Source organism: Zootoca vivipara, chromosome 8 (genome assembly GCF_965207765.1).
Source record: "Zootoca vivipara chromosome 8, rZooViv2.hap1.1, whole genome shotgun sequence".
In the NCBI taxonomy this organism is placed as follows: Eukaryota; Metazoa; Chordata; class Lepidosauria; order Squamata; family Lacertidae; genus Zootoca; species Zootoca vivipara.
The window spans coordinates 81,076,928-81,098,553 of NC_142591.1; the positions used below are offsets into that span (position 1 = coordinate 81,076,928).

Below are 21,626 nucleotides of genomic sequence, written 5' to 3' on the forward strand. Positions count from 1 at the left end.
TTACTGGGAGTGCCGCAGGTGGACTTTCTGGGATTTAAGGTGGACGCAGAAGGGGTCCATCCAACCGGTGACAAGGTACGGGCCATTTGTGAGGCCCCAGCGCCCAAGAGCAAGCCCGAACTTCAGTCATTCTTGGGACTATTGAACTTTTACCATGCCTTCCTTCCCCATAAGGCAGCGGTAGCGGAGCCCCTACACAGACTCCTAGATAAAAGGGCCCCTTGGGTGTGGGGCCAGCGACAAAGGGCCGCATTCCAGGCAGTCAAGGACTTGCTCGTCTCGAACTCGGTCTTAGCACACTTCGACGAGAGGCTGCCAGTGGTGCTGGCATGCGACGCCTCTCCCTATGGCATCGGCGCTGTCCTGGGACACCAACTCCCGGATGGAAGAGAGGTGCCGGTGGCATACTTCTCCCAGACGCTTGCTGCAGCCGAACGAAACTACTCACAGATTGACAAGGAGGGTCTGGCAATCGTGAAGGGCGTAAAAAAATTCCATGATTTCTTGTACGGGCGGCCCTTTACCATAGTGACTGACCACAAGCCGTTGCTTGGCCTGTTTGCTCCTGAGAAGCAGACCCCCCAAGTGTTGTCTCCACGTGTCCTCAGGTGGTCAATTTTCCTTGCCGGCTACCAGTATGCACTAATCCACTGCCCTGGGAAGGCGATGGGCCACGCAGACGCCCTCAGCAGGCTACCACTACCAGAAACAGGCCTCGACCCAGCGCCTGCGCAAGAGGTTATGACCCTGGAGCTGCTTCCCGACCGACCCATTCAGGCACAAGAAGTTGCGCACCATTCCACAAAAGATAGGGTCATCTCCCGGGTCCTGGACTGGGTGTGGCGAGGATGGCCCAGCAGCAGCCCCGGGCCAGAATTTGCTGGCTACACAAACCGCAAACATGAACTGTCGGCCCACAAGGGGTGCCTGTTATGGGGAAGCAGGGTTGTTGTTCCCCAGCCCCTCCGCAAAAGGGTCCTCACAGCCCTACACGAGACACACCCAGGGGTAGTGAGGATGAAGGCCCTTGCCAGGAGTTATGTGTGGTGGCCGGGGATTGACAGAGAGATAGAGGCCTGGGTCCAACACTGCCAGACCTGCCAAGAATCCCGCCCGGATCCCCCAAGGGCCCCAGTCCAGCCCTGGGAGTCCGCCCGACATCCATGGTCACGCTTGCACGTGGACTTCGCTGGCCCCTTCCAGGGAAAAACATTCTTCATAGTGGTGGATTCCTACACCAAATGGCTGGAGGTCGCACTGGTACCATCCACTTCTACGGCGGCGGCCATCCGGGTACTACGTAAGCTGTTTGCGACCCACGGGCTCCCTGACACCCTCGTCTCGGACAATGGAACCGCATTCACGTCAGAGGAGTTCCAGACCTTCACAGCGCAGAACGCCATCCGCCACATCCGCTCAGCACCATTCCACCCTGCCACCAATGGCCAAGCGGAGCGCATGGTGCGGACCACCAAGGACAGCCTCCGCCGCATGACACAAGGGGACTGGGAATACCGCCTTGCCGCATTTCTTCTAGCACAGCACAGCACCCCAAGCACAACGACGGGCCGGAGCCCAGCTGAATTACTAATGGGCCGGCGCCTTGCAACTAGACTGGACCGACTTCACCCCGACAGAGCTCAGGATGAGGTAGTGGTGGGGAAAGGCAGGAACCCCCGGACATTTGTGGCCCAGGACCCAGTGTATGCAAAGAATTTTGGGGCAGGCCCAGCATGGGTACCCGCCACAGTCACCAAGGTGACCGGTCCCGTGTCGTACGAGGTACTAACGGAAGGGGGGCAATGTTGGCGCCGCCACTGCGACCAGCTACGGCGACGATTCCCAGGAGGAACCCGGGAGGAGAGCGGGACAGAGGGGTCCCAAGGGGACAGCAGGGCAGTGAGGCCTGTAGAGCGAGAGGGGTGGGCAGGGGAAGCAGAAGCAGTAGGCACAGAGGGGCGCCCCGAGGCTGGAAGGACACCGGAACCAGAGCTACAACCTAGTGGTTCAGTGGCGCCAGACCAGACAGCCCTGGCACAGCCAGCAGCCTCGGAACACGAGCCAGAACCAGAACCCCTGACCAAGGAACACCCCAGGCCACAACGCACACGGAGGCGGCCAGCAGACCTTGGGGACTACGAATGCAACTTCCCGGGCAGGACTGGAACTTAGAGGGGAGGGGTGTTATGTACTGAGCTGAATCCTAGAACAATAGGATTCAGAATCAGCGGGAGCTACCCAATCCAACTCCAGGTGGAAGTGAATCCTCAACCTGATTGGCCTGCTGGAGCAGCCAATCAGGCGGCTGGCAGAAGTGAATCTGCTACCTGATTGGCCTGTAGGAGCAGCCAATCAGGCTGCAGGCAGAAGTCAATCCACAATATAATTGGCCCACAGGTGTAGCCCTGAAGTAGCCAATCACGCAAGGCCCATTGTGTAAATAATGTATATAAGCAGACGGTTTGGGGAAAAGAGCGATTCGTCTTCTCTTCTCCTCCTTGATGACTATGAGCTGAATAAAGAGCATGAAATTCACTCTTGACTCCGAGTATATTTCACATACCTTTGAAAAAAATGTAGTATAAACACTGACAACTGGGAAACACTGGCTTGTGAGTGCTCCAATTGGAGAACAGCCTTTACCAAAGGTGTCATGGGTTTGAAGACATTTGAACTCAGGGTGAAAAGGAGAAGCATGCTAAGAGGAAGGCATGTTTGGCGAACCCTCACTGTGATCAACTCCCACCTGGAAACCTATGTCCCCACTGTGGAAGGACGTGTGGATACAGAATTGGCCTCCACTGTCACTTATGGACTCACTGTTAAAACTGTGTTCATGAAAGACAATCTTACTCGGTGACGAGTGATTGCCAAAGAAGCAGAAGCAGAACCTGTGACTGTTGGTCAGAATCAAATAGAAGATGTCTCTCCAAAAATACATTTTTAAATGTATTATTATCCTCCCCCAAATATAATTTTAGACCCTTTGTTAAGCTGAGAACAGTACAAAATCCAAAGGCAATGAATATTCCAATCTGTACATTCATTTGAGAGGTGCAGTTCTGGTTAGTTCATATCAAAATCTGGTCACACCTGAATCTTCATGCATGTCAAGAGGATGTTCCAAGCTGTGCTCCTTCTCACATCTATATCTGCAGGACAAACTTTTCCTGCCCTGGAAATGCAGCGATCAGGAAAGTGCCATGTGTTGATACCTTTTCACACTGCTGTTAATTCCCTGGTCCTCAGGATCTGGATTCTAAGGTTCAGAATTTAGGTTCTGGGATCTGGAATAGGCTAGTGCAGAATAGCAGGAGCATAATTTTCTACTATCCCAATACCACATTTAAAGAAATCATCCTGGATACCGCATATAAAGGCCACGAGAGTTTCAGACACTTGTCACGCTTCACCGTACTTTGTCAAAGTTAAGAACTCTTAAGAGGGCTGCTTTGAAGCCACCCTTTGGCCCGAAGGATGAAAAAGACAAAGTGGGCATAGCGAGAACTATCCAATAAAAGACATCACCTTCTTTATTGTGCCTCTCTCCGGACAAGGATGCCGGGATTAAACCTAATGGCCTCCTGCCTGCGTGGGACGATTATGGCCTCAGGTTGTAAATCACAGCCAGGCAACAAGCTGAACTCTGTCACATTTTCCAGATGCCAACATTTGTCTAGGTAGAGACTCTCCTCCTCCTCCTCCTCCTCCTCCTCTTCCTCTTCCTTGGTCTCTGCTCAAGAATCCCATGAAAGGTCAATTGTTCTTCTCTCTTTCTTAAGGCTACATAGACGGATGGTTTTTTAAGGAAGGGTGTTTTATGCATACCCATATAAAAAAGCAAATGCCACCAGAAGGATTTGAGTAAATATTTTGAAGGGAATAAATACCCTTGGAAAGCACCTAAGAAAATGTGGATATTTAGCCCTGACCTGGCTGGCACAGTGGCTGACTGCAGCAAAAGGAAGGGCAAATAACAAATTTAAGGAGCAAGGCAGAGTCTTGGCTGTAGCCCAAACCAGCCACTATATAAAAACACGTCTGCAAACAAGCCCAGAAAATCGTGCAGAGATTGGTGGTCATCTGATCATCTGCAGGATAGAAGGCGACTGCACTATTCCTTAGCCTGTTCTGTGCTCTGTGCTGATGGGCTGGGGGTTAGGATTGGCTTTGCACCCAGTCCAGGGTGGAAGGGATGGGGCATAGGGCCAGCCAAGAAAGCCTGGTGAGTCTGTGAAGGGACAGGCAGAGCCCTGGGGTACTTTAAACCCATTGATCTTTGTTCCGGAGAGATGAACTGCTTGCCAGACACTGGAGCTGGGTAGAAATTGTTATTTTTTTAGTGCACTTACTGAAATTGGCCATTTGGCTTTTAGGGTGGTGAGAATAGATAGAAAATATGACTTCTTGATTGTTGATTCACTGGTTCTAGTTTCAAATAGTTCACCTGATCTTCTTGGGTCAATTGTCTTCACATCCCAATGAAGGCTCTGTTCAAAGGGTGTTGAAAGCCATGCAACTTTGTGCCGTAATTGTTTTCAACTCATTTTTTTTTAATTCAGTCAAACCCTGTTGCTATCTTAAAAGGCTGAGTGCCTGAAAGCCCAGTATTGCACAGCTGTTCTGGTATAGAAGAGCGACTTTTACAGTCAGTTGGGCTGCACATACACTTCCTCGATTAAAAGTAATCAAAATGATTTATTGAAAGCGCCTTCTGATTTGTCGTGCACCATTACATGGTTGTTTACTGGAATTCGCTCGGAAAGAATCCTGATATATTTTTATTTTATTTTATTAAAAAAAAAACATCCAGCAGATGTCACTGCAGCTCACTAATGCAATTTCTCAGATTTCGTATTTGTATAAGATCCCCACTTAGGGTTGTTCCAGAGAGAGAGAGAATCAAAAGAATAAATATAAGAGGGGCAAGTAGTGTCTTTTCAACCATGCTATTTATAAGTTTAAAATATTTTCTTGGGTGTGAGGGGAATAGCACCCATTTGATGAACTGGGTGTCTCCTTTCATAACATCAGCTGTTCAATTATATGGGAATCATTTGCTTGATTTCTCCCCAATCCATCGAGCCTCACTATATGGGATATCCTTTCGAATACCCACCCATGTGGCACAGCATATCAAATTCATTACAATGGTACCTTGGTTCCTGAATGGCTTGGCTCCCAAACAAATCGGCTCCTAAACGCCGCAAACCCGGAAGTGAGTGTTCCGTTTTGCGAATGTTTTTTGGAAGCCGAACGTCCAACACGGCTTTCGATTGAGTGCTGGAAACTCCTGCAGCCAATCAGAAGCCACACCTTGGTTTTCAAACCATTTTGGAAGTCGAACGGACTCCTGGAACGGATTTAGTTCGAGAACCAAGCTCCACTGTATCTCTAATTCCCTACAACCAACCATGTCAACAACAAAACAAAAAAACCCACAAAAAACCATGCACATTTGTATCCCAGGTTGTTGAAGCTGAAGCTAGTGACCTGGAATAGGGTACCCTGATACTTATCAGTTTTGTAACATTTTACGGGAAGTAGATACCCCATTAATTATTATTACTATTATCAATTAAACTTCTGCAGAAGACGTTCTTCTTCCTCCATAGCCAGCTTCCCTGGGTCTTATGAGTCCACGGCCTTCCAAGGGAGTCTGTTCCACAGCTAAACAGTCCTTGCTGTCACAAAGTCCTTCCTGATGCTTAGTTAGAATCTCCTTTCTTGCAATTCAAATCCATTGGTTTGGGTCCTACCCTCTGGAGCAGCTGAAAACAAGTTTACACGCCCCCCCCCCATGTGACAGTCCTTTAGATATTTAAAGACGATTATCATATCACCTCTCGGTTTTCTCTGCTCAGGATTGTTCCTGCTATTGCTGGGCTTCCTTTCATTAACATAACACTAACTACGCTTTGAAAATCCCAAGGAGCTTTGCAAAGGAAGGATCTTTGATGATGATGATGATGATGATGATGATGAAACAGGGGATTTGCATTAGTGGAGCATCTTTGTATTCAACCCTTGGAGAAGCCAGGAGTGATATGCAAAACCCCTGCTCTGTCTCAGTGCTTTCCCCTGCACATATTGCTACGGAACACAACTTGGCAGTCTCTGCAGTCTTACATGCAAGCAAAGTTTTCAGCTTGTTGCCAGTCATCTCCACAGCTCCATGTCTTGCCTTCTAATCAGCAGTGGAGGTTTATGGTTCCCACTCTCCCACCAACTCCACTATAACCTCTGTTCCTGGGAGGCATTGATTCGCTACAGCTGCTTAAGTAATAAAAGAGACAGAATTACATGTCTAGACTTGAGCAGTAGTCCTCCTCCCCCCCCCCCACCAAGACTCTGGAAGGTGGGAAGGGAAGCTGTGCAAATCAAAATTTCGGGGGAAGTGGCATCCGTTAGATGTTTGGTTAAACGAGAATGTAGAATTGGAAAGTTCCATTAGAAAGCTGCAGTCCAAAGGGGAGCTGGGTTTCATGACATCAGCTAACGTTCTTTCACCTCCAAAGGGGAAGTCCTCCATTGACTCCTGAGACAGACAGATGCCAGCCAGGTTCTGCTTTGTGACTAGGGATAGACAAATCTGTCAATTTGGATTTCTCTCAGTTTAACTTTTCATCTCCACATCTTAAGTTTGGTTCTCTACATCAGTTTGCAAAATTCTTTTTTCTTTTTATCCTGTGAACCACCCTGAGACCTGGGGGTACAGGGTCGTATATAAATTCAATAAATAATATTATTATTTTTTTAGATCCTTCTGAAAATTCATCAACTTTCTAAGGCGAATCCTAATACTGTATACAGATTTTTGTATGCAATTTCCCCTAATATACACATTTGTGCGCAACAATTTTACCTAATACAATGCACTTTTTCACATTTTGTTTGCATTTAAATGTGACTCATCCAGCTTGATGCAATCCAGTAGCCACATCCTGCAGTTTTGGATCTGGGAGGGTGCTCAGCTGGTATTGGAGTGCAGGGGTGCCAACTTGACTAAAATATTGGGAGCTAAGTAAGCCCAGCCCCAAACAATCGATCACATGATGCAGCACATTCACAAAATTGAATGGCAATGCCTATTAACCTTGGAGGGGGGCTGACCTCCTCAAATATTTTATTGGGGGGACCCAAGGGACCTTGAACCCCTAGGAGTCAGCTCCTATGTTGGGGTGTATTTATGGATGCAACAGAATGAAATGGGGATGCAGAGGTAGTGAGTATAGTCAGGGCCGGCTCTAAGGCAAGGCTGGGTGGCACAAGGCGCCAGGGCGCCAGGCTGCCAGGGGGGCGTCGCGCGGCTAAGCCCGCCAGACAGCCGCTTTGGGAAACGGGGCAGGGGGGCCAGATATGCTTAAGACGGCCCTGAGTATTGTACTATTTCAATTCCCCATGTTAGCTGGTGTTGGGGGGGGGGGAGCTGCTTCTTTATGGTCCTATAGAAAAAGCTAAAGCCTTACAACCAGAAAATAATTGTTTCATTTGGTTTTTATCTCCCTAAGGAGCTGATGGCAGTATACAAGGTGGCATTAGGTTTCCTCCCCCCAAAAAGCCTACAGGTCCAGGACATCCCAAATACTAGTTGACCAGTTTTGCCCATTAATAGGAAGCTACATTCTGGAGTACAGCTTTTACAAAATTCCATTAGAAGCTACATACTTGGATTATGGTACCACTCCCATGAGATGGGAAGAACAAATCCTGTCCCCTGTTTCCCTTCCCTAACAAAAATGCTGAACATCTGTAATAAGAGATCCTGAGATGGGGACAAATTCTTGACTCAGTAGCTGACTGACCCACCCATCATCAATAGCAGGTTTGGTGACCAACATGACCCCAGTTCCTGGGATATGCTTGCATTTTGTGGAAGGACAAATCCCATTTTTGCACACACACAAATAAATCCTTCTCTTATTGGAACTATAAAAAGGAAAGCAAACTAGCCCTCTGGCAATGAGCAAACAAAACTCACAAGAGCCTGGTGTTTCCTGGGATCAACTTTTGGTTTGGTACTTTCAAGAAAGCACACACTTTAAGAATGCCACGTAAAGGCAAAACCGGGAGAATCAGCGATTTTAGTTCCTTTTTCAAGTTAACATCAGGGGAACAATTATAGGAACAACCCCATGCTCAGAATAAAATGGTGCCATTTTGTTGGCCCACTTGTAGGAGCACCACCAAGCATTCTTCTAGCTGCCCCTGCTACTATGATCCTGGCATTGAATATTATGCTATGGCTTATTTATATATTGCCTTTTGGCCAACAGACCATTGAAAGCAGTGAGCAGCACGTCAATCTGTTCCCAACAATCACAGAGACTGCATTGGCTTGACGACCAGAAATGAACATGTGAATTGGGCCACATGGTCAGCTGAACTGAGTCCCATTCCAGCTGAACAGGACAAACTAAAGAACATGTTTCGCTCTGCCACATCGCCTGTGGCGCATGAACACATCTGGGAGAGTGAAACTGTAGAGCCTCAATTCACTCTCCAGATTCCTGTCGAGCCCTCAGGAATTCAGCTAAAATGAGAAAGCATTCATAAAACTGCAAAGTTCCCGGAGGGTTGAAATGAGATACGGTCAAGGAAAAGCCATTTTGGGACCCCACGAGACAAACAAAGATTTTGGACCATTCTAGTTTTGTGTGGGATTTTATGGCTTCATGAGTGACACTGAGGGGGCTGGAAAGTATGCAGAGCTGCTGGGAGGGGGTCACAATTTGTGACATTGCAAGAACTCTGAAAATGGGAGTGGAACTATGGAAAGAGAAGGAAGCTATTCAGCTCAAGAGAGACATCATTCTCTGGAAGCATGTCATGAATGAACGGAGCAGAAGGTTTCACTAAACCATAAACTATCATTCATTGTTCATATCTGCATTATACCATCTAAAGCACTCTTCTATCACTTTAAGATTCATGGCTTCCCACAAAGCACTGTAGTTGGTTCAGGGTGCTGGGAATTGTAGTTGTTAACAACTGTCAACCCTCTCAATAAACTACAGTTCCCAGGATTCTTTGCGGAAAGCCATAGTTTTCACTACAGTTCACAGTGTGCTTCTAAACTGCCACTGTTTTCAGTGGGATTCAGTCACATACAGGCAAACTGAGGTTTCACAATTAAAGTTTACTTGCAGCTGTTACACAGAAACATATTCTCACACAGAAAAACCAGACTTTGCAATAAGGAAAGGGAAAGAAACATGCCCTGGAAAGTGTGGGATAATACTTGCTTGATGCAATGGCATACCACCTCCCAGCAAACAATTCAGGGTGAATGCTCAATAAACAACATGTTTGCAAGTGACTGTGCACTTATCAGTTTGGAAGGAAATGGTCTTCTCTTGACATACAGCATAGGGCAGGATTCTCAAGAAGTCAAATCTCAGCCCTTCCCCCCAAGGTATGAATTCCCAAGCACAGACCAGGAGTGACGAAATGAATTTTCATCAAACAAAAGTAACTTGTGATGCCCATGGAACCATGATGAACCAGCTATCAATTGGAAGCAGTGGCGGAGGAACCCTCTCTGGCACCCATGGTGGGACACCAAGAGGCAGGCCGAACCACCCAGTGGTGCTTGCGTGACATCCCATACGGACTGCACACTCGCGGCAGCCAGTACAGTCGCCGTGTGAGAGGCAACCTGTATGGACGCCACGCAAGCGGTGTCCATACTAAGCGAAACAAACCCCTTTGTATGCCCCTGATTGGATGCATCAACCCAACTCTGCACCAGAGGACATTTCAACATTAAAACCTGGAGATGATCATACTGTAGGCTGAAAGCAGGAAATCCAGCCTTTTGAATGTAACTTCATCATGTCAGGGGAGTTTGGGACACTAACCCTGCAATTTCAGCTAGCATAAATAACCAGCCGGTTCCAAAACAAGCAGTGTGCTGCACCACCAAGAGGGGAAAGGAATATACTTAGCCAGCCAGCACAATCTGAGCTACTTTAATGACGACGTCTCTGTGTTAAGCACATGTAAATCAAAACGAGGTTTCAATATCCAGCTATTTTAGAATGCATTGCTGCATGGCATTCCAAAGGCTTACCCAGATTTCTGCATTGTTGAGATGGAGTCCCTGTATTTTCTCCCCATCAGCTTAGTGAGGGGGATTTTGCTAGGAAGGACTAAAAGGGGAAGAGCTATTAACAACTTCTCTCTGTCACACTTCCTCTAGTCAGATTCTCAGCCTGCCCAGGCAGCTCAAAGTACAGGAATGCAGAAGAAAGAATGGTAAGATTCTGCCCGGTGTGTAAATGGAACCCCAGCCATGTTTGTTTCCTATGTCTGCCTTAAACATCTTCTAGCCTCTCTGCTCTCTGAGAACTGACAACTGCGGCCCAAGACCGCAAGTCTGCTGGATCCTACAACAAGACCTTATCTGATTAGTCTATATGAAGACCTCCAAGGAGCATATTCCTGACACTTCTAAGAGAGCACACAGAAAGGTCTAAAGGCAGGGATACCTCACACAGAGAGAAGGGCAGTAGTTCACTGGTAGAGCATCTGGCTGGCATGTAGATTATCCTAGGTTCAATCCCTGACACCTGAAGGAAGGACCGGAGATCTCAAATTCTGGAAAGCCACTGCAAGTTAGGGTAGACAATACTCAACTTGACGGGCCAATGTTCTAACACAATAGAAGACAGCTGTACATCAGGAGTGGAAATATTTAGCCCTCCAGACATTGCTGGGCTGCAATGTCTCACCATCCCTGACCATTGGCCATCCTGGCTGGGGCTGATGGGAATTAGAGTCTAACAATATGTGGAAGGCCAAAGACTGCTCTGGGGACAAGCGCTCAGATGCAAAATCCCAAGCATTTGGGAGCTTCCTGTAGTCTATTTAATGGGGTGGGTGGGTGGGTGGGTGGGTGTGGGAAGCCTTTCAATTAAAATAAAATTTAAATGTGCAAAGCTGCTTTCTATTATACGTTGGAGGCTGTCCATAATGGCCTTTCCATAATGGGCAGTCTGCTTTTTATCAAGTCAGATCATTGGTCCATTTTTCTCAGTATTACCAATACTGACTGGCAGAAGCTTTCCAGAGCTTCTAGCAAAAGGTTTTCCCTGTCCTACCTGGAGATACCACAGATTGAACCCGAGACCTTCTGCATGCAGTGCAGATGTTCAACTACTAAACTGTAGGCCAGGGGTCAGCAAACTTTTTCAGCGTGGGGCAAGTCACATAACCATTTACAAGTCACATAACCATTGAGTGAAGTGTGTGATGGCTCATGTGATGCTCATGTGTGATGGCATCATCATATATGAAATAGTCACATGCTATGTACATTGCTAATTTAATTCCATCAGGTCCCAATGAGAGCATTGGTCCAAGGCCACATCCATTGACTTAAATTCAAGCAAAATGCTAAGGTAGACAGGCTACATGTTAAAACATTCTACTTAAAATTATTCATTCTTAATTTAACCTGACATGTGGTGGGACTTCAGAATACCTTCATTTTACCACATCTAATGAAGCCACAGCTCTCCAAGCCCATAGAAGATTCGCTGTGAGTACCTTTGTGCCAAAGAAATGGCTTTCTTACTTACTTTCACAAAGTCTTCTCCTCAGTTTCCCACGTATCTTGTCAATAGCATTGTAATCTGAGACATGAAACACATGGGCGGACTTGGGCTCTGAAGCAATTTCATCCAGCTCTTCTTTGAGGGCCTCACCAACCCCTACAGCAAAGATCCTTATGCCCACTTTATGAGCTGCAGTAGCCGGATCCAATACATAATCCTGGCTCCGGCCATCCGTCAGAAGAATAGCCACTTTTTTGATAGTGCGGTCGCTTGGCCTCCCACCAGCTTCCATGGAAAAGCTGTATGTGTTGATGTACCGAAGTGCATCACCAGTATTTGTATTGCCCCCGTAGTATTTTATATTCCTTGCAGCTTCTTTTATCTCCTCCCGAGTCCGATATTTCCCAAGCTCAAATTCAGTAGTTGGTCTGTCGCTATAGCGGACAACACCAACCCGGGTTTTGTCTGGTCCAATCTCAAATGTGTCTACCAGATTAGCCACCCACTGGCGGACCTTCTCAAAGTCTTCTTTCCCCACGCTGGAGGAGGTGTCCAAGATGAAGACGAGGTCATAGTGGACATTCTTGCAACCTGCAAGCGAAAAATGAGTATCTCCTGAGACATGGTAGAGGAAGACAGCCACCAACATCACAACATCTGGGGACATTTCTGCTCATCATAGCAATCTCTGCTTGGGGGAATGTCTGGTCAGCCTTCCACAGAACATGTTCCACCTTGGAAAACCATTACCAAGTCTGTAATGATCTGAACACAGCTTTTGCTTTGTTATGCAAACTTTCTCTCTTCTCTCTCTCTGTTGTGGCTGCTGTGATTTCGCCTACTCTGTCTGCATGTCTATGAGGCAACTATTTTCTTTTGAAATCTTAACAGACTGCTCTCTGTTCCCCCTCCTTCCATTCCCCTTTAACTCAACATGCTTAAGAACTTTTTGGCAGCTCAAGAGTTGCCTGCCTTCAAACCTGCCTTCACAGACAGCAATAGCAAACAGTTGGCATTCCATGTTCTCGTTTAAAAGCACCATTATATTTTCTTTATTGTCAGCCTGGAGAAATGCTTTCTTTTACAGTGGTGAGAAGTTTTACAAGATTTGTTTTATATATATATACAAACAACAAAACCTAATGGTTGACGAGGGGATGATTCATTCATGGACTGGAGATTGAGATTTTTAACAACTGAAGAATTCAATTGCTAAGGAAGTGTTGCTACTTGCCAGTGAAGAGCAAACCAAGGATCAAACCGAGGACACGAGGACACCATTCTGAGAGAGCAAAAGGGCATCTTGACCTCATATTTCAAAGCATACGTGATTATCCCTTAATAAAGCTTTTAACTTTGACCAAGTCAGTGCTTTCATGCACTGAATGAATGCAGTTTTAGACCAATGACTTTCAAACTATGTTCCAAACAGCTTCTTCGGAAGTTTATCAGAGATTCTTCAGTAAGGTTTAGTGAACATCATGTCCTTGAAGGACTCATTGGACATAATTAAACTTGCACTGGCTGCTGATATGCTATATGCTACTAGGCCAGGTTCAAGTTTTGTGAATTAATTTTCAAGGCTCTTAGCAACTTGATACCTTAAGGCTCGTCTGATTTTGTAAATCCCTACCCAATCACTGAGGCAGGCATCCCCAAACTTCGGCCCTCCAGATGTTTTGGACTACAATTCCCATCATCCCTGACCACTGGTCTTCTTAGCTAGGGATCATGGGAATTGTAGGCCAAAACATCTGGAGAGCCGCAGTTTGGGGATGCCTGCACTGAGTTCTTCTGCACAGCTTATATCCACCAGGATCCAATCACTATGGCTCCAATTCTGTGGAACTCCCTCCCAGCTGTGATCAGACAGACCCCCTCCCTGCTGACGTGAAGACTTTCTTTTTATTTCTTTTTATTATTTTAAATGGGAATTTTTAGCACGTTTTTCTAGTTTTATGGTTAACTGATCTCAAGCTGTATTCCTACCATACATCACTTGAAAACTACAGTATTGTGTTCTATAAATGATTAAATAAATCAACAAGTAAATAAATGCACTTTTGCAATGAATAACCCCAGAGAAGCATGTTCCAGGATACGATCTCAGTAGTCATGAGGGCGACAGGAAGATTTAGGAGGTCAGGACACTGTTCTGTGTGAACTGACAGTGCAGTATGGAATAGGCCCCAGAATCTGTTGCAACATGCAGGGATTCCATACCAGAAACAAGGGACCTCTTCAACAGACACATATGCATTCCTCAGCATCAAATCATTTTTGTCGTGCATTTTATTCCTACTGCCAGTTTGTCTCAATCTTTGGCAGCTACATCTATAACTAAGATCACAAGTGTTTATCAGATCATTTGACAACTGATCTAATGAAAGACACATATCCCTTTCAAAACAGCACATCCCCCTCTTTCTTCCAGAAGTTTAGCAGAGTCCTACATGCTGCCTACAAGATCTACAATGCAGTAGTGGCTATGCATTTTTCTTTAAAGGCAATTCCCATTGGGTTCAATGGAACTCACTTCCAAGTAAATGTGTGTGGGATTGCAACCTGACCTACCAATTGAGAAGTCCTTGGTTCACCAGCCACCTTGGCCAAGAACTAGCCAAGTGATATTGGGTAAGCCACTAGGACTCTGCCCCAGTCGCCAGAATACAGAGGTAATAATTAATGTTGATCTACCTTATAGGGTTGCTGTGAGGATTACCAAGACTCTATATATGAAATGCTATTTTTTTAAATTTTAAAAAGACATGTATTACCGTACTTTTCAGTGTATAAGACTAGACATTTTTGTTCAAAAATAGTGTTCAAAATCGGAGCTCATCTTATACATGGATAGTGGATGGGGGGGGGTGATTGGTTGCAGCCGCGAGCAGGAGGTTCTCAGCGACGATTGGGTGGGTGATTGGTGGCTGCGGCAAGTTCTGCTTTGGGTTGGCTGCTGCTGTGGCAATTGGGTTAGTGACTGTTGGATAGGACAAGAGCTGCTGTTGATTGGCTTCCGCTGCGTCAATTGTGCATGCTGTTGGCTGCTGTTGGCAATTGGGCAGACAGTTTGTGGCATTTGTCAGTATGGTGAGTGATTTTCACCATTCCCGGAACCCCAAAAAAGCTCAACAACTCTGGGCCACCCCCCCCATTTTTTTGAAATTGGAGTCCCCAAAATAGGGGTCTTATACATGGGGGCGTCTTATACACAGAAAAATACTGTATCCATTTCAGACTTTTGATCTGCTGTCATTCTGCTCTATAGGTTTATCCACCACAATATGTGGAAAAAACAAAAACAAATCATTCCTTTGTCTATAATTCAAAGAGTGCCCCTGCTTACCTGCTCTCTGTGCCTGAATGTTCTCTCCACCCCAAAGGAGCAAAAGCAGTATCAAGGTGGGAGGTATCGATAATCTTCCTGCAAAGGACATGACTCCCTTCTTCTTCTTCAATATAGTATTCCCTTTTTTCCTTCCACAATGGTAGTTAATCTACATATCCATGTCTAGGAATGGGGAGAGAAAAAGACACAGGAAAAATTAGAGCAAAATGTAATTATTATGTGAAGGAATCAGCAACCCGCAAGGGTAGGAGGAGAAAGGGAGAATATTAGAGGAGGAGAAAATAAGAAATGTTTTTCCAACTGTACATCCTTTCATAGGGAAGCTGCTTCATCTCCTGGTTTTCCTCGAGACGCTGCAAACTGTACACAGACAAAAGCAACAGTGCAGAGTTCACCAGTGTGCAAAAAAGCAGCTTAAAATGTCTTTGTTACAAGCATGAGCCTAGTTATCTGAAGGGAGAAGATTAGCACATTATATAGGTTGACACGAGTCCATCTTTGACAGTACACTCAGGGCAACAGACTGGAAATTATCCCCAAGGCTGGGCCCCTCCATGTTAGACTTGTGCCTCCCTGGGAAGTTTATTTACAATAATTCCCTCTGAACAGAACGATTGAACATTGTGAGATTATACCCACAGCAGTGTCCCTGGCTGCTGTTGTATATGTTTAACCTAAGTTTTCCTAATATACAGTCGTACCTTGGAAGTTGAACAGAATCTGTTCCAGAATGAATGAATGAATCTTTATTTGTGTCAGCCATCAGCCATAGCAATGAAATAATAATACAATATACAAAGAATGGGGGAGGGGAGTCAATTGTATAAACTACATTTTGAGGTTTTTTAGGCTTTTGAATAATGGTGCTGGAGGAGACTCTTGAGAGTCCCATGGACTGCAAGAAGATCAAACCTATCAATTCTTAAGGAAATCAGCCCTGAGTGCTCACTAGAAGGACAGATCGTGAAGCTGAGGCTCCAATACTTTGGCCACCTCATGAGAAGAGAAGAATCCTTGGAAAAGACCCTGATGTTGGGAAAGATTGAGGGCACTAGGAGAAGGGGACGGCAGAGGACGAGATGGTTGGACAGTGTTCTCGAAGCTACGAACATGAGTTTGACCAAACTGTGGGAGGCAGTGCAAGACAGGAGTGCCTGGCGTGCTATGGTCCATGGGGTCACGAAGAGTCGGACACGACTAAACGACTAAACAACAACAACAATCAATAGTCAAATGGTGGATCTTATTCTTATTCCAGGAGTCCGTTCGACTTCCAAAGTGTTCAAAAACCAAAGCGCAGCTTCTGATGTTCGGCTTCCAAATTCGGATCTTCGGCTTCCAAAAGAACATTCAAAAAGCGGAACAGTCACTTGTGGGTTTCAATCGTTTGGGAGCCAAAATGTTCGAGAACTTGGCTATTCGAAAACCAAGCTACGACTGTAAAAAGGAGCATCCCAAATTTTGTTCCCAGGATGTTGGAGTGCATGTAAATAGATTGTACATAGTCCAGCTACAAGTGGAGCACATGGCTGACTGCTTCTCCACATGCCCTTTACTTCTCCTATCTGCTTCTGTTTTCTGTTTGTTTGTTTTTAATGCAATTTCCCCGTTTGAACTTGAGCAACCCATTCTAGTACTTCTAGAAGCTGTTACCCATTTTACTCAGTGTATAAACCAGACACCAGAGACCAGAGGCCTTGTAATGAGTGCACTGTGTAGCCATGATCTGAGGTCTGAGAGTCTGGAAAGGAAGAAGCCCCAGGATGTAGCAGAGAAAAACACTGTTTGTATAAACAGTGGAATGAAAGATTCACTGATCACCTCACATCTAAAAAGATATTGTAGAGTCTGAAAAGGTTCAGAAAATGGAAACCAAAATGATCAAGGTGACTGACTCCCCTAATATATTCATTTTATGCACGTTTTCTCTGCTATGGTCATTTTGTACACGTTACTTGAGAACTGCAAAATTCAAAGAAGTGTCAATTCAGAAAGATGGCTTTGTTTCAGAAAGTGAAAATTAGATAAATTCACCTCTAAATGCAAATGGAGTCAATTTTGTTCCCAATCCTTAATCATGATGTACAGTGGTACCTCGGTTTATGAACACAATTGGTTCCGGAAGTCTGTTCATAAACTGAAGCGTTCATAAACTGAAGCAAACTTTCCCATTGAAAGTAATGGAAAGTGGATTAATCTGTTCCAGACGGTCCGCGGAGTACTTAAACTGAAGTGTTTATATACTGAAGCGAACTTTCCCATTGAAAGTAATGGAAAGTGGATTAATCCGCAGAGTACTCAACCTGAAGCATACTTAACCCGAAGAATGGTGTAATTGGTTCCGGAAGTCTGTTCATAAACCGAAGCAAACTTTCCCATTGAAAGTAATGGAAAGTGAATTAATCCGTTCCAGATGGGTCCGCAGCGTTCGTAAACTGAAAATTCTTAAACCGAGGTGTTCATAAACCGAGGTTCCACTGTAGTGCCATTCTAAATGGATGTTAGCAGATAGCAACTCTAACTGGTTGTGGTTCAGCGATTCTCTACAAGGTGTCCGAACAGCATCATGAGATCTGAAACTCTCTTTCTAGTTGCAAGCTGCCTAACTCACCGAAAAAAAGTTGCAGCACCATAATCCATGAGAACAATTCCTGGTGTTTAATATTCTGGAAAACCCTAATCCTGGCTCAAATAAAAACATCACAAGGTTGTCTTCAATGTCATGCTCCTTTTCATAGCAAAGCCACTGAGAAGATCTACCCGTCATAGCGGGTAGAAATGATATTTCCTCTGCTACTGGATACAGTAAAAGTCTGTTGGAAACCAAAATGAGAGTAGAATCTCAGAAGACTTTGTAAAATGCAGCAGTGTCAAGCTTGCTCTGATGCTCTTGGGAGTAAAATAATGAGAATTATCTTGATTGAAATAGTGGGAGAGGGACAAAACAGATAGAGGAAGGGCATGAGAGGGGGGAGGGAGAAGGAACAAACATTGGGGTGGCACAGAGTAAGGGAGATAATATGCAGTTCTGCAAAGTTGCAAACTCTTCCCACTTTCAGTTCTCACCCCCCACCTGCTGTCAGCATGCAGTCCTCAATAGAACCCACCTCCTTGCCAAAGAAATGCGGCTGTCATTTCCCACAAGGTCCATGGGAGGCGATAAATGCAAGGGCAGTAAGGGATGTGGCTTGGGGGAGAGACATGACCTATACAGAGACCCAGGGGCCTGATAAAGAGGCCTGGAAGGTGCTATTCAGTCTCCTGGTCCCCCACCTTGGGACTCAGCCACTTTAGTCAAATAACAGCCTTTTGAATCCATTATAAACATGCAACACCAGAGGGTGCGATTTCCCATAGCAGTTCTTTGCTATATGATTCAATATCTGAGTTATTCGTAGCATTTTTTTTTACTGTGTGAAGATCCACCCCTGGTGTAGATGATACTGAGCTGGAAGGACCAAGGATGGCAGTATAAGGCAGCTCAGTAAATAGCAGTTTACTATATGTTCCTGTATTACTGCCTTCATTTGAGTCCTGAGTCAGCGGCGGAGCTAGCCACTCGGGCACCTGGAGCGTTGCAAATGCCAGCCCCCTTCTCACACACAGCAGAAAGCTGGTTGCAGACTCATTAGAACCTCTTACTTACTGGTTCCGGTTTCCGCCGGCAGGAATGGCGGACCTGTTTTCCATCCCTCTGACCTTCGTAAGGAATTTGGCGGTTGCTAGGGGAGTAAATGGCAACCCCCTACCCTCTCCGGGGGTTACGGAGAGGGGCCGCTGGCCCGCGATGCCCCCAGACCCACTCCGACTGTTTATGGAGTGGGGGGAGCTTGGGCTGAAAAGCACTTACGAGGGCCAGGACTCCCGGACGCTAATCTGCATGGCGGGGATTTCCATGGTTAAAGAAGATAATTAGGCTTAAAACTATGGACATACTTCAGAAGGAGGGGAAGAAGCGCTGTTTACTGCTGAGAAATTTATGCTGCTGAGGGAGAGGAGTCAAAGGCTGTATATCATCTGGAAGAAGGATTGATGGGGACGGAGCGATAAGGGAATTGAGTTTTTTTTTTTTCTTCATATGAGTTACTTCGTACCTTCCCAGACGCGATGTCCTGGCTTGTTTGGAGTGAAAGAGAAGCAAAAGACTGTGTGAGTTGAACTTTATAAACTGTTGTTACTGAGCATATTTTTTAAAGATGTGGAGTTGCCAATGAGAAAAGCCCCCCCCCCCCTAGTCGGACGGAAGGAGTCCTGGACGCGTTCGGAGGATTTATGAGCTGTGACGCACTTTGAATTGGAGCAGCGACCTGAAGCTAAGTTCAGCTATAGGGCAAGGAGATCCATTAATTTACCAAGAGTTTATGGTTTGATGTTTGGGTCTTCTGCCTGGAAAAGCTGTAAATTTTATAAAGATCGTTAATCTTCATGGCTATGAGAGAAAACGAAAGTGATTTGAGCTTTTTAAGATGGCGCTGCTTCGACGCAACAGGGAGCTCCAGACAAAGAAGATTTATGGGGAGGCTGGACTGATTAACCCACACAGGAGAAAGAACATTTGTGAAACCTTGTTTGATATTTATCTCAGCAGCTGGGAAACAATCGGTTGAAAGTGGAAAACATCTATGTGACTGTAAGGGGAAGATCTGGATTATTATGAACTTGGAGGACGATTTGAACTTTAGAAAAAAGACGGCAGTGGACGGTTGCGAGGAATCCCCAATTTCTTGAAGCATGGGAACCCAAATAAAAAAATTCTCTAGACGATTTGGCATAACATTCGGTTTGATTGATATATATATGTGTATAATTTGAAATAATGAATGTGATATAATTGGTTTTAATTGGAAAATTAATAAAAATATATTTTTTTTTAAAAAAAGAACCTCTTACTTACTGCCTCAGATTGAATTGTACATTCCTGGTAAATTCCCATGAATCTCTCTTAAAAGAATAAAGACACCACAATCCTATTCATAGTCAACAAAAAGTAAGTTGACTCATATTCACACAGTACACCGTATCAATCCTGAAGGCAGGCTTAAATACTTAAAGTTACAAATAGCAACATGGCAATTGATTTCAGAAGGCACTCTTCTGTCCTGCCGCCAATTTCCATCCTTGGTAACATGGTTGTAGTAGTAGAGTCCTTTAAGTTTCTGGGCTCTATAATTTCTCAAAAGTTAAATTGGTCAAGCAACATCAATAGTATTATTAAAAAGGTCCACCAGAGATTGTATTTTCTGCGTCGACTAAGGAAATTTAAATTGCCCCAGAAAGTGTTGATCCAATTTTACAGAAGCATCATTGAAACTGTTCTCTGTAATTCTATTACTGCTTGGTATGGTACAGCCTCCAAGACAGACAAGAAAAGGCTCCAACGAGCTGTAAGAATTGCAGAAAGGGTAATTGGTGCTAGCTTGCCTACAATAGAGTCAATCTATGCTACCAGAGTTAAGAAGAGAGCAGAGAGAATTGCAGCAGATCCTTTACATTCCGGTCATCATCTGCTAGATTTACTCCCATCTGGACGTCTCTACAGGTCTTCATATACAAAATCGGCCAGGCACAGGAACAGTTTTTTTTCCCTTGTGCCATTAAATTGTTAAATTTGTAGATGTGTAGCTGACGGGGAGGTCAATTATGGGTGGGTTTCTTTGCTTATTTGTATTGTGAGTGGAAAAGTGTGTGTATGTTTACATTGCAATGTAGCCGAAACAAAGTATGTTGGAAAATGTACTTGGCCGATAATAAATTATTATTATTATTATTATTATTAGTAGTAGTAGTAGTAGTAGTATGTGGATTTACCCCATATGGGGTAAATTCCAAGTGCTGCCAGGAGGAACAGGAAGTTTCGACTGGCTGGACCAAACATTCCCTTGCATGTCCACTCTAGCATTACAAGAAATGTTGTACTTGACTGCTACCCGTGGAGCATATCCCTTCCAGAAAACCTGTATGTCAATCTCTTGCTCCCTGGCACTATGCTCAGGTTCCAATTCACACACATTGATCTCTTGCATAGATGTGGTGACTTTAGGAGAAGCTATAAATGCTCCCCTGACAGAGTGGCAGTCCTGAAATTCCAGAGCAAGGACCAGCTGAGACTTTGGAGGAGTATTTTTGCCTGCTGCAGACAGACTCATGGAGTCTGAAGGCTAAACATTAAATGGAATGCCCTGGAGTGCGCTCAGCCCAGCTTTTGTGTCCCCAGGGAAAGGAAATAGCTCAACCTTTTCATTCTCTGTATATATTAACATCTCCACGACCATCAATAGTTGGCTGGGAAGCCAGAAAAGCACTAGCATATTCCCAACATGCAACCAAACCCAGTTCCCAAACCACTACCAGTGTTCAAATATGTTCACACCTGAATGTAATTATCACCTGTCCATTTTTTTTAAAAAAAAAATGTTGTTCCAAACCATTTAATACGGGGAGTTATCTGGTATTCTGTTCACCATATGTAGTATTTATTGACAAGGTAAAGGTAAAGGTAAAGGACCCCTGACAGTTAAGTGTAGTCGCAGATGACTCTGGAGTTGTGGCGCTCATCTCGCTTTACAGGCCGAGGGAGCCAGTGTTTGTCCGCAGACAGTTTTTCCCAGTCATGTAGCCAGCATGACTACGTCGCTTGTGGAGCGACGGAACACCAAAACCAGAGCAGCACACGGAAACACTGTTTACCTTCCCGCTGGAGCAGTACCTATTTATCT

At 45.1% G+C, this 21,626-nt stretch overlaps 1 protein-coding gene across 2 annotated transcripts in view; it reads right to left on the bottom strand.

The window, feature by feature from the left end:
- Positions 1-21,626, bottom strand: part of COL22A1 (collagen type XXII alpha 1 chain) — a 180,488-nt gene that overhangs the window by 141,646 nt on the left and 17,216 nt on the right. For both annotated transcript variants that reach the window (XM_060277589.2, XM_060277590.2), the window contains exons 2-3: positions 14,908-15,072; positions 11,583-12,149 (exon numbers count right to left, since the gene is read on the bottom strand). In XM_060277589.2, coding sequence (XP_060133572.1) covers positions 11,583-12,149; positions 14,908-14,998 — 658 coding nt within the window. In that variant the 5' untranslated portion in view covers positions 14,999-15,072. The remainder of the gene's footprint in view (positions 1-11,582; positions 12,150-14,907; positions 15,073-21,626) is intronic.